Genomic DNA, 14,222 nt, shown 5'->3' with positions numbered 1-14,222 from the left:
AGACAAAGCAAATAAAAACAAGGACATAATTAACTAATTGAATTACATGATGATCAAATCCAAGTTCTTACAATGATAGGGGGCCACTACTACTTTTTCCCCCCACAGACCCCCACGGTGGGGCGCTGTGACCTCCTCCTACTACCCGTTCCTGTCAGCTCTCCCGTGGGGGAAGTGAGTGTAGTGGAGCCGTAGCAGAGTAGAGTAAACATGGCTGACAGTGGAGGAGGCACAGGTGAGTTTACCAGAGAATAACAACCGAACGACGCGGCGATTTACATTCGCTTGAGGATATATGTAGCAGCCAAAACGTCCACTGCTAACAGCTTAGGGCTTCTGGGATACTTTATATTTTACATTTAGCTACTAGGGAGTATTGTGGAGTCTGTGCGGGCAGCTAATGCTAGCATCGCTCGCATGTAACGGTTGGACCACCAGTGTGTGTGTGTGAGCGGTGCTGCCTTCATGTTATTGAACGTCATTGCATCATCCGTTCACTTCTATCCAAAACAATATCATTTGGAAGACAAGTGCATGTTTTAGCTCACCCCTCCATCTGTGGATATGTAGTCAGACAGTCACCCCAATCAGTCTTCTCTATGCCTTTGGGTTGTGTTGCCATAATGAGTGAACTGGATTAGGAAGTCGTGTTAATAATGTCGAAGCTGGAATGAATGGATAACTGTCATTCACAGCTGCTTGGCCTGTGAAACATACAAGGCTCCCATTTTAGCCACGGTAACAATTTACAATTTAGGCATTTAGCAGACACACATTTAATCCAGAGCGATTTACATTAAGCAAGAACAAAAAGCATGGCAATACATAGCCCCTCTCGGAACCCCCTGGGTCAGCCCAATCCGAACCGAACCGGGCTGACCCGTAGGGTTCCTGGTCAAGCTAAGATTTTTCAATGCGATTGTTGGGACGCGGATATACACAAACTCATCGTTTAGTCCATCGGCGCGGAATTAGGACGCTTTTTATTGTGTTTGTTTACGGATGTGCGAACTATAAGTACCTTACATACCTCTGATAAAATCTCCTGTGTCGCGGAAGCCGTTAAGTATTTTTAATCCATGTTTGATTAAAAATGTCGCTTTGATTTCTTCTTGTTTATTTACCGTTTATTGTACCGCCTCTCGATGTGCGGTTGGCTTTGCGGGCTATGTCCCTTCCTCTGATCTGCTCCGTCATAGCTGTAGCACCACTAGCTAGCCAGATAGGCGGTACAATGAGGTGTCAATAAACAAGGTAGGAAGAAGCGACATTTTTAATCAATCATGGATTAAAAATACTTAACGGCTTCCGCGACACAGGAGATGTGTCGGTATGGTATGTAAGGTACTTATAGTTCGCACATTCGTAAGTCAATACATGAATAACCATGGTCAAAGCGCGCAGAAGTCCGTCTCATGGCTTGTTTACATTGTATTTGTTTGTGCGTAACTGGCGACAGCCCCACTTGAAGCAGGACCCAATGCAGTAAAGTCTTAAAAGTGTCAGACACTTTACTACATTCGGGTTCTGCTTGCGGGGCTAGGCAATACAATACATCAAAAACTAAGTAGTTATCATGAAACATGCGTAAGCTAAGAACCTAACAGTGGAATATCTATATAATGAAACTACATATAAACTGTACAACAGTACATATATACTATACTAGTATACATATGTACTATAAACTACTATGACTACATACAATGCAATTCTAGTGCTGTCTACATAACATGCTATAAGTCTACATAAAGTGCTATCTAAGGGGTTAGGGTAAATGCTACAGGCCATGATGGAGTCTGAAAAGGTGGGTTTTCAGACTACTAGTAACTAGTAATAAGTTCTGATGTAACATGACATGTACTTGGCTGTTGTAATCACACACAACAAATTACAAATGTGTTCCAGATGGACCTGAAAATAAAGACACTGAGAACATAAAGGTTAGTACTATCTTGGTGTTGTTTCAACAAGTATATAAAATTCAAAATGTCACCCCAGATGTTTGGAATTAGTTTATGAAATGCAAAGCAGCGAATATACTATACAAAACGAAATAAACGGAAGTCCTTTTCTTTCCCGACAGAGCGAAGGAAAGGAATTGACCAAAGAGGAGAAGCAGCGGCTGAGGAAAGAGAAAAAACAGAAGAAAGGCAAAGAGAAAAAGGATGAGAAGTCTTCAGCGGAAAGTGAGAGAGAGAAGAAGCCTGTTGTTGTTGTCGCTGCGTCGGCACCGGCCTCTCCGCCGGACGCACAGCCTCCATCACAGAAAGGTTCACCTCTCTTCAGTTCGTTCTCTAGCCCATTCTGACCTGAGATCAGATTCATACGAGGTTTCCACTGGACACACACTGGTCCGATTAACCCCATTCTGACCTGAGATCAGATTCTAAAAATGTCAGTCGTTCTTCGATTTTTCAAAAAATAGCAGACCTACAAGCTCGTAGCGCGCCACTCGGTGGCGCGCTATGAGCTTGTAGATCTGCTATTTTTCAATAGCTAAAGCATAACATGATGCTAGCACCAACGTTCCTGTTCAAAATGGGTTAACACATTTAGACCTGAGGACGATTCTACAAATGCCTTCTAAATCAGTCTTCTGAAAAAAAACGTCAGTGGGTGCTCAACCTTTTTCATGTCAAGGACCCCCAGAATTATCTGTAATTGGCCGCCGACCCCCATCTGAAAATATGTTGTTCCAGTGACCTCCCCAGAAGCAAAGATTTGAGTTAAAAAACGTTCGCTCTGACGGAATATTTTCACGATTTTCTAAAATAGCAGATCTACAAGCTCGTAGCTATGAGCTTGTAGATCTGCTATTTTTCAATAGCTAAAGTATAACACAATGCTTAAAACACCAAAAGGGGGTTCCCAACCAAAATGGGTTAAACTCTCACTTCTCTGTAAAACTTGAACTACGTCAGTGACAGTGAGAGGTTCTCTAGGTGTGGTCTGGGACCTCCCAGTGGTCCATGAGCAGTGGGCTCCAGGGTCCCAAGCAACATTTCATAATATAGCATTTAACCAATAAGTTTAACTGCTATTTTTTTTTGCCACAATTTTTGAGTGGTTCCACTCCTTTAGACAGCTATGTGTGTCCACGAAAATAGCGTTTAAACGCAGTTTATAGTTAAGGGACGCAATAAAACAACGACCTCTGCATCCACGGGATGTACTACGTACTGTACTGTATTTTTTTTATTCTAGTTTATTTTGCTAGCTTTAGTTATAATAATCATTTCTTCTTCCGTTTTCTACATGAATATAACCACATTATAACCATATAAAATGAAATTGGAGTTAAATGCTGACATTTGCAAAATATGACTGTTAAAAGACCATCCCTGCATCCTGGGACTCATTACATTGAAAACCTATTTACATCACTGAGTGTTATAGCGTTTGTTCACCAACAAGTGTCACTGTTGCACAGCCTAACACACAGACACAGACACACACAGGCTAGGGAGGAGGGCTAGTGTATACAGTACAGTACTGCACTACTCACTACTACTCAAAATTACCATTCAAATGTACCTAAACTAGATCTGGTTTCTTTCGGTAAAATGTCAAAATATCTTCTCTTGTGCATGGCTAATTGAAGATTATGTCATATGGCAGCCAAGTCTATGGGATTTGTAAGGTTGTTTGTTGATGAGGCAAATCGTTTGCGAGCCAAGTCTATGGACTTTAATATTAGTTTAGGGCACTAAATGACAACGTAAGACATAATGTGGCCAATACAAATACAGTGGGTCCCCCTCACTTCATACGACTACGAGTGTGATGTGTTTTATCTATTCCAGATGGGGCTCTATGGCCAAACACATTTGGGGCTCCTTGACATAGGCAACAAAGTCTTATGCTCTGAGACGGGTGGGTAGGCAGGGCTCAATGTACTCAGAGAAAATGCACACAAAGTGCACAAAGACCCGCACACCGTCTGCTTTTTTTTTGGCGGCTTACGCCTTTTATTGTTTTTTTTTAAGGGACAGACAGTAGGCTGACAGGAAACGGGAGAGAGATGGGGGGGGGGAAGACATGCAGTAAAGGCCGTGTCGGGCTCGGGAGTCGAACCCGCGGCACACTGCGACTGGATTACCAGTCGGGTGCCCAGACGGTTACGCCACCGCCTGGGCCAATACGATCTTTATTTAACCCATTCTGGCCGGGAACCCATTTTTGTGTTAGCACTATGTTATGCTTTAGCTATTGAAAAATAGCAGATCTACAAGCTCATAGCGCGCCACCGAGTGGCGCGCTACGAGCTTGTAGGTCTGCTATTTTTTGAAAAATCGAAAGAACGACTGACTTTTTAAATCTGATCTCGGGTCAGAATTCGTTAATCAGACCAGTGTGTGTCCAGTGGAAACCTCGTATGACTCTGATCTCAGGTCAGAATGGGTTAAGCAACGTTTCGGTCAAAGACATTCTTCAGGCATCCGAGGCATCCTTGACATGAAAATATTTGAGAACAACTGATCTACAACATCATCTATTCTAAACCATGCAACCTTCTGTGTGTTCCTTCCCCTCCACCAGTTCCCTCAGCAGGCCCTGGGCCTGCGTCGGTTCACCTGCCCGTCTCAGAAGGTCCCGCCTCCTCGACTGACAAGCCTGTGAAGAGTAAAGCAGAGCTGAAGGCTGAGAGGAGGGCTCGGCAAGACGCCGAGAGGGCCTCCAAAGAGTCCAAACAGAACAAGGCCACAGGTCCACCGGGCCCCACGGGCAAACCCAAGGCCCCGCCCAATGAGCAGTCAGGTACTGGAATGTCCGGCAGCAGTCTGTTATAGCATAGATTTTTCTAGTTCTTGTTCAGTCTTCTCTCATGTCTCTCAGTCTCTGCTATAATAACTTTACTAAATTACTTCTATGATCTGGTATTTAACATACAGAGGGTACAGCAAGAACGTTTAAATGCAGAACCTAAACGTAAAACTAACTAAACTGATTTCACAATTTCACAAGTCCACAGACTGCTCAGCTCCCAATCCTTTACATCGGGTTGAGTTTAAAACAACATACCGGTAGACCACCTGCACTTACTTTTTGTCTTTTTTTCACACGGTGAACTGAACTCTTTGAAACTATTCTGAACTGAAGCTCACTTTTCAGTGATTGTAATGTTTCCCTTGAGCGACACGCACCGACTGCACGGAGGAGAAATGAACTGGGTCACTCCAGGGCATTTTTAGGTTTTCATTTTGACAACCTTCATTCCTTTGGTGTTTGTATTATCAGGGTTCTACTTTAACTGTTATTTATTTGCAGTAGTAAAGAGGCTGCCAGAGCATGTACAAGTGGACAACCCAGAAGTTTTGAAGAAGCTCGCCAAGAAGTTGGAAAGGCAACAGGTCAGCTGTTTTTTTGTATTTGTTTAATCCTTGGAACAACTCCTTTACCTGGTTGAACGTAATTATTAAATAAATGGGTTTAATTTGCTAACCCCTTTTGGTGTTTTAAACATTATGTTATAATTTAGCTATTGAAAAATAGCAGACCTAGAAGCTCGTAGCGCGCCACCGAGTGGCGCGCTACGAGCTTCTAGGTCTGCTATTTTGGAAAAACGACTGACATCGAAACATAGCTTTTTCAGAAAACAACAGTCATTTTCAAACAGACATTTTTAGAATCTGATCTCAAGTCAAAATGGGTTAAAGGGAAAATGGTTTTAAATGCCATTGTCGTGATGTGAGGAGATCAGTTCAATAATAGACTATAGTGTGTGTGTGTGTGTGTGTGTGTGTGGTAAAGATGCCTTGTTTATTTCTTATGGAATGTATGCCCAGTAACATGAAACCACCTGTTTCTGACATTATCGTTTCGCGGGCATCAAACATTTCACATTTTCTTTGAAGTACAGTAACAATAGCCACCTCATTCCTCACTGCATGTCACTGTGCCAACCATTTCTTTCAGACACCAGCAGGGCAAAACGCTGCTAAAAAGGTATCGGGCATCAAGTTGTGGAACTTGTGGCCCGCGTGGAACGAACGAACGTGTGCCTTTTATTGATTTGGTTGCTGTTGTTGTTGTTGTGTTTTCTCATGATCACTTCTCTGTCTTTACCTGAAACAGGAAAGTGGGTATTTTCAAGGAGTTGAACATGCTATTGTTTACCTTGAGGCAGCGGTGGCCGAACGGTTTGCGGAGCGGTCTTGATATCGGAAGGTCGCTAGTTCGTATCCCCGGACCGGCACGTTAAAATTACCACCGCTGAAGTGCCCTTGAGCAAGGCATTGAACCCCTACCATGAAATGTTCTATGAGCAGGGCCTGGCTATAAACAAGTTCTTGAGCTTAGTCCAGTTACCCTGGGTAAACATAGTCCCTTTCCTTTCCTTACCATTATGAGTTGTGTCTCCTGTTTTGTGTGCTCTCTGTGCTAACGGTCAGCACAGGGGCTGTTTGCTGTGAATGGTTTCGTTTGAATTATACACTGCTAAAGTGCTAAATGTATCGGGAATATTTGCTGCTGTTGTTTAAATTGAAGATGCTTAAGGGTGTCATTGTGACTTGCGATTTAACACAAACGTAAGGGCCTCTCGGGAATACATAATCCAGATTACATTTATCAAAAGTCAAAATCCTGCATTGGTTCTCCAATGACTTGTCTCTCTGGGTTTTACGTGTTTGTCAGCGGTTTTCTATATTAAACAAAAGTATTGACGGGAGCTTGTGACAAAATAATAATAACTACATTGGGTGCATTGGAACACAAGTTCTTTCTCCTATGGTCCTGACAAGTAACGGTTTCTGAATTTCACCTGACCGTGATGATTTGCTAAGCTCATGCTCGCTAATCGTTTTGGGCTTTGCTGACTAGCATAGCCCGTTGGTAACATTGGTGTATTCTGTTATTAATTTCAGATCCCACTACGATCAGACTACGGCTACAAAGTCAGCCTGTTCTCTCACCTGCACCAGTACAGTCGCAATGCTCCTCTCACACAGCAACTCAGGTAATCTGCCTTCATTTATATATATCGCATACAATCTATAGCACTGGTTCTCAAACTTTTTATGTCAAGGACAATCATAACTCTTGTGAGTGTACAAATGAAACCATTTGTACGCTCTCAGAGTTACAGAGCTGTAAGTGGCCATTTGGAACCCCCTCAAGGAACCCAGAGGGTTACAGTGAATCTCAACCTTTTTTCACCAAGTACCACCTCAGAGAATATTTGGCTCTCCGGGTACCACCATTATGACGTTAAAATACGGCGAACACAAATGCATTAGCGTTACACCTAACCTATCCCACCCTATTCACACAGGAGGGAGATTTGAACGGCACTAATTTGTGCTGGTACCTTATCAGTTTGTTACGTGGAGCAGCTGCTGCTGCTGGTCAAAATCATTCTACTTACACTTTTATTGTTCCATTTTAAGCCACTGCGTTGCCACCGTTTAGTAGTTTGTTGTGATCCGTGAACGCATTGTCTGCAGTGCTCGGCACAAAGCCAAAAACAATACAATTACAATATTTGTTTGGAGAATTGCCATGTACGGGGTCTGCAAAATAGCCGGTGATTAGTAGTTAGTACAGTCAGTCAAGTAGTAGCCTCGATACCCAGGCTTTCATTTCGTCTGCGCGAAAAATGAAAGCCTGGAGAAACGCATTGGCTGCCTTGGTCTAGAAGTGGGAGTCAACGCTTCCGGGTGGGTGTCGCTCCAAATTATGTGACGTAGCGCTTCACTAGGTGGGAGAGGAGTGGCCAGGGCTGACGGACAGATCGGTGAGATCCAATCAGGGCGTGCGCAAATCTCAGCCGCGACCCACCCCTATAGACCAGAAACTTAACACGTTAGCTCAGGCTAGTCAAGTACAATATATGTGAAAATGAAACCCATATCTTTAAACCTCCGTCTCTGCTTGGTTTGGTCTGTGGCAGCATTCCTTCCACAGTGATCCATCCTGCCATTGTGAGGCTGGGTCTGCAGTATTCCCAGGGGATCGTGGCCGGGTCCAACGCTCGCTCTGTGGCCTTGCTGCACGCCTTCAAACAGGTATAGTGTGAGGCAGAAACAGCAGATCTACATGATGATGATCACAACGCGTTGCATCAAGAGATTGGATATTATTTTTTGCCACACAACTTTGTATGGAAGTATAAAATAGGATTGGTAACACGTCTACAAGCTCACAATGTTTTGTGACGTTGTTCCATCATACAACTAACATACTGTATGCTAAATGGGTTGATTTGTTTCCCAATATAACATATAGGAGATTGATTTAGATATTTTGGATGTGCCACTTTGGGAAATACAAATAAATATCACAGCTGGTCACATTATTCTTTTTTTCAACAATGTATTTATTTTCCTTTTTTACACACAACTGACAATACAAACATACAAAAAACAACAATGAACATTACAAGACAATTACTGGTATAAAGAAAGCAATACAACAATAACCAAAAAACAAAACAACAACAGCACTACTCCTCTTCAGCTCCATCCATTAATAAATGTGACAAATTATTGTTCTTTATGTAACTTATAAAACGTCCCCCCACACACCTCCTGAAACTTTTCTTGTTTGTCCTTAAGAATGTAATGCAATCTTTTCCAAAGGTAAACATAAAGACAGTTCCCTGAACCGCTGTGTAATACTTGGTTTGTCTGCAGGCCTCTTCCAGGTCAATGCTATCATTCTCTTAGCTTGTAGCTGGTCACATTATAATCTATTTTGCAAGGTTATAATTATTATCGCTGGTTGAAAATAAGAAGTCAAACTTTTCAATGTGCCAACAAAGAATAAACAACATTGTTTCTTTGTTACCAATCTCAAGCAAATATGGGGAAATTACATTAAAAAATAATAATATGCATAATAGAGTGCTGCGCATGTCTCCGAGGTGTTATCTGTATTGAAGTGAAGTGCTTTCAGTGCAGATTGTGACGTAAATGATCTATAACTGCTTCTGTGTCTCTCCAGGTCATACGGGACTACACTACTCCTCCTAATGAGGAGCTGTCTCGAGATCTAGTTAACAAGCTGAAACCCTACATCAGGTACAGAAATGTGTACATATATATTTTTTTTTTCACTTTTTTCAGAAAAAAACAGAAAAATAAAAGACAATACGAAAAAAAAGGAACAAAAGATGGAAGACAAAACAAACAAAAAGCAAAAGTCAAGGCTGCATTTTTCATATTACAAAATACATTCATTGAAATTGATTTTGCATTATCGTTAGGCTGAGAGAAGAGATCCCACTTTTCCCACTTTTTATAGAACTTATCCTCTTGTAGTCTTAAGTTTGAATGTTAGTTTTTCCATAACATACAGTTCCTCAGTAATGTCCATCCAATGTTCTTTCGTTGGTGGGTCCTCCTGTTGGTACCAGCATCGTGTGATCGCTTTCTTACTTGTTGCTAAGAGGATCTTGTATTAGAAACTTTATCATGTATTAGAAAAGGTGGACTGCCAGTATTTCCGAATTTTAGTCCAGAATGTGTACATTTAACTTAATGCAGTGGTTCTCTTTTTATTTCAACGACCCCCACATAACTTTTCACACAGAGTGTACAAATGTACATCAGAGCAGATTACATGTGTTCAGTTCGGCTGGCTACAGAGCGGCAATATATAGGACGTCATTCGGAGGTTGGGTTGGGCGGGATCAGAAACTTCTTTCGGCTGTTCTTTCTGTGCCTCCTAAGACACTGTGGCTACTAGCAAAACCAGTTTGGCTACTGTGGTTGGTCAGAGTGAAAAACAGTGGTAGTTTTGGAAGAAACACGAGCCAAAACTTCCAAGAAGTGGAAAAACACCTCATAAACACAGCCTATTGCTAGAAAGGTCAAAACAGCCATACCCAACCTCAGTCACAAATTCCTTGCTTTGCAATAAGCAGGTAATCATTTATTTAACCGTCTCTCCTGCTGTGTGCTGCCTGCTAAAAGAATACCTCCTTTCTTTAATATCCCTGCAGTTTTTTGAATCAATGTCGCCCCCTGTCAGCCAGCATGGGCAACGCAATCAAGTACATCAAAAAAGAGATCTCCAATATTCCTAGTAATTGCAAAGAAGAAGAGGTAATGTTTTCACGCTCATCTGTCACATCAATCAATCTCACACCTCATAGACGTCACCTCACTAAACACTTTGAATCGCTAAATGCATCAGTCATGTTATTTAAGACTTAATGCTCTCAACTTCTCACTATATATGGGCTTCCGTTGCGTTGTGTTTCATCTCATCTTCTCTCACTCCGTTTTAGGCTAAGAGCAAACTGCAGACATGTATAGACTGCTACATTAATGAGAAGATCATTCTTGCAGCTAAAGCTATCTCCAAGTACGCCATCGAAAAGATCAGCGATGGAGACGTAATTCTAGTGTATGGATGGTAAGTAACAAACTCGTTTTTTTTTAAAATCAATATCAGATCAAACTTTAAAGATTTTATATTATGCATACATGCAATGGTCACATAACCATTATATGTTGAGTGCGTCTGATTGTCTGTCTGGCAGGCACTTAACAAGTGATCGTTAACTGTGTCTGTTAGAGGGAGGGGCAGAGAAGAGTGGCTTTCTCAACTTGATTTATACTTATATTCTCCACTCTGATGAAGGTACATGTTCGATATATCATGCAGCCTTAATTATTAGCCTATATTTTGGCTATAAAAAAAAACAAAAAAACCCCTTTTTTTATTATTATGAAATATTAAAATCAATTTCGGAAGACTCCGACGATTAATCGGAAAATCGACTAATCGGCGGCATCCCTCCTCGAGACCCACTCATACGGCCAGTTGGTGGTGCCCAGGATTGAACCCAGAACTTTGCGATTCACATTAACTCAGGGATTACATTACAGTGTGTACAGTAGTGTGTAACACACCTTTTTCCTTTCCGCTTAACTCCCTAACCCCTATTCTCCCTCCCTCTCTCTCTCTCCTAACGTAACCATCCTTTCCTCCCTGACCCATATTCTCCCTCTCTCTCTCTCCTAACGTAACCATCCTTTCCTCCCTAACCCCTATTCTCCCTCCCTCTCTCTCTCTCCTAACGTAACCATCCTTTCCTCCCTGACCCATATTCTCCCTCTCTCTCTCTCCTAACGTAACCATCCTTTCCTCCCTAACCCCTATTCTCCCTCCCTCTCTCTCTCTCCTAACGTAACCATCCTTTCCTCCCTAACCCCTCTCCCTCCCTCTCTCTCTCTCCTAACGTAACCATCCTTTCCTCCCTAACCCCTATTCTCCCTCCCTCTCTCTCTCTCCTAACGTAACCATCCTTTCCTCCCTATCCTCCCTCCCTCTCTCTCTCTCCTAACGTAACCCTCCTCTCCTCTCCTCAGCTCATCACTGGTGAACCATATCTTGTGCGAGGCCTTTGACAAGAGCCGGAAGTTCCGTGTGATCGTGGTGGACAGCAGGCCGCGGCTGGAGGGCAGGGAGGCCCTGAGGCGCCTGGTCCAGAGAGGCATCAGCTGCACCTACGTCCTCATCTCAGCCATCTCCTACATCCTACCAGAGGTGGGATGTCTTGTCTGGACATCACTATCTCCAATTCAGCGCTTCTTCAAAGCTTTGCAGCTCGAGAGAGACCCGAAAGAGAAAATACATTATGAATGAATCTCTTAAATCATAAAGGCACTTGGGTAGAGCTTTGGGGCTGTGGTACTTACTTGATGATGCCATGATTTAAATCCAAATATTGGTTGAGATACCTTCAATAGATGATCCTGTTGATCTTTATTTTCCAGTCTTCCAGTCTTGGTGGCGTTCTTAATAATAATAATAAAAAGGGGTTTGCGTTATACTGTTTATTGGCAGAATAAAAGTGATATACACTGTCCTGTGTGTACAAATGTAACCATTTGTACACACAATTAAATGAACAATCTTCGGCTTTGGCAGTTGAAATAAGATATTTATTCAAATAGTTTTGTAACTTTGGTCTTAATAAGGATTAGTGCCAGCTTTGACTTTGACATTTTTTGGTACTGGAGATTTCAATACATGATCACATTAACCCTTTCAGGGCTGTGATAAACTATTATTTGTATAATTGACTTGTGCTTGTGTTTTTGTATTGAGTGGTAACGTGCTATAATCTGACCCCTTCCCAGGTGTCCAAGGTGTTCCTTGGTGCCCATGCCTTGCTGGCCAACGGCTACGTGATGTCCCGTGTGGGGACGTCCCAGATAGCCCTGGTGGCCCGGGCCTTCAACGTGCCTGTGCTGGTGTGCTGCGAGACCTACAAGTTCTGCGAGAGGGTTCAGACGGACTCCTTCGTGTCCAATGAACTAGGTATGGAAATAATGGCACGTCCCTTCACCAGTTATTCTATAGAGAAACCACAGGCATCTGTGTAGTTCGTTTGGTTTTTTTTTAACTGCATTTTGCATGAGAAGTGGACTCCTAAAGTAATCGCATGTGAATTTATCAAAGCATCGATATCAATTACCAATGCATTGTGATGATTATGTTGCACCATTAGCCTTACATTATTATTGACCTGGTTTTGTGGATCAACAAGTTAGTCTCTTACGTTAGTTGTGCTCTGTCGCACTTTGAAAGTAGCAGACCTACAAGCTCACAACAACACGTCGCATCCGGTGTTGTTTTTGGCAGCAAATTTCTATTTTAGTTTTAGTTACATTTTTGTCACCTGGAATGTTCTAGTGTTAGTTTAGTTTTAGTCAACTAAATATCATAAGATTTTAGTCGACTAAATCTACAGTTTATTTAGTCGACTAAAATGTATTTTGGCGGGCCTAAATGCCGTCGTCATGACTGATTTTACACTTGCTAAAAATAGCCGATCTACAAGCTCAGCTTATTTTTTACACTTAAGTATGAATTGGTCTTTTGCCGTGCCACCATTATTATCAGATGACCCCGATGACCTCATCGTGACCCGGAAGGGGAAGACTCAGTTGCAGCACTGGCAGGAAGTGCCCAGCCTGGGCCTGCTGAACCTGGTGTACGACGTGACGCCACCCGACTTCGTGGACCTGGTCATCACGGACCTGGGCATGATCCCCTGCACCTCTGTCCCCGTGGTGCTGAGGGTCAAGAACGTGGACCAGTGAACCCTCTCCTCTCCTCTCCGTTCCACCTCCTACACTGTAACCTCCATAGTGGGTAATCTAATCACCCGCTTCCAATGGAATCAATCGACCCATAATTCCCAGTAGGTTAAACTTATCAAGCCGATCTTATCGACCTACTGCATGTAAGTCTGGGAGCCTACAGGCTGCGATTGGCTTGATAAAAAGAAAACCCGGGAACACGACCGGATTAAGGGTGGGCGAACATGCGTTAAGGTTGGGACCGCGCTGCTACGTCGTGCTTGCGGTTATGTTTAGGGTGATGGTATGAGGAGGATTGTCGTTCTCAGTAGGTACCAAAACGACCGGATGAAGGGTGGGCGAACATGCGTTAAGGTTTGGGACGGCGCTGCTACGTCGTGCTTGCGGTTTATGTTTAGGGTGAGTGCATGAGGTGGCTTGTCGTTTTCAGAAGGCTCCCAGCATGTGCGGTACACAGATAAGATGGGTTAGGGTTTTATCAATGCCCATCGCAGCCAGTAGACTCCCCAGACCACATGCAGTAGGTCGAAAAGATCGGCTTGATAAGTTTAACCTACTGGGAATTATCGGTTGTTTTTTCCACTCGAATCCGCTGGAGTAATTTAACTCCCGAGTACAAATGTACCCTTATTTGGTTACATTTGTTCACTCTCGGTTACACTAACAGGGTGCATTTTACAGTGAGGCTGGTCCGAACCAAGCGGCAGTCTTTCTCTGTACCTTGACGGAGTACAGTCTGTGTGTGCACGCACATGACACAACAAATATCATGCTGTTGGCATGCAATAAAAATATCTATCTGAAATGGCATAGGGTTTTTAAACAGAGTCGATGTGTATTTTGTGTTGCTGTTGGAGTTGAAAATGGTTTAAAGTTACTTAACGTGCATTTTTCTGTAGTTCTGTAAAAATGTAGTTGGAAAGAAATTCCGTCTCTAAAATGGAAAAGGCTAACGGTTCCAAATAAATAGGCTGTACTGATAACATTTTAATTTCCATTATTTTCCAGGATTACAAATGATCCCTGACAATATACTCTTAAATCCAGCTAAATTAATTTCCCTAAATACTTTTAAAACTCCAACATAAAGAACCCACATTGAGTCAGTGACAAAAGTACTAAGTTTGTGGTAGACAAACGTTTTTTTTTCTTTTTCTGAAA

At 42.6% G+C, this 14,222-nt stretch overlaps 1 protein-coding gene across 1 annotated transcript; it reads left to right on the top strand.

Annotated features, from left to right (window-relative positions):
• The first annotated feature begins 167 nt into the window (after positions 1–167).
• On the top strand, positions 168–13,871 carry eif2b4 (eukaryotic translation initiation factor 2B, subunit 4 delta). Its single transcript, XM_080791079.1, has 13 exons — positions 168–235; positions 1,909–1,943; positions 2,087–2,273; positions 4,543–4,761; positions 5,272–5,354; positions 6,870–6,961; positions 7,895–8,009; positions 8,947–9,023; positions 9,947–10,049; positions 10,235–10,362; positions 11,322–11,499; positions 12,096–12,276; positions 12,862–13,871. Exons 1-13 carry the CDS (start codon positions 211–213, stop codon positions 13,059–13,061), a joined length of 1,623 nt encoding a protein of 540 aa, XP_080647205.1. The 5' UTR covers positions 168–210; the 3' UTR covers positions 13,062–13,871.
• Positions 13,872–14,222: the final 351 nt, after the last annotated feature.

Source organism: Protomyctophum bolini (genome assembly GCF_963924005.1).
Source record: "Protomyctophum bolini genome assembly, chromosome: 19".
NCBI classification, from domain to species: Eukaryota; Metazoa; Chordata; class Actinopteri; order Myctophiformes; family Myctophidae; genus Protomyctophum; species Protomyctophum bolini.
Note: the sequence above shows the minus strand (reverse complement) of the source record. Positions and strands in the feature narration are given on the sequence as shown.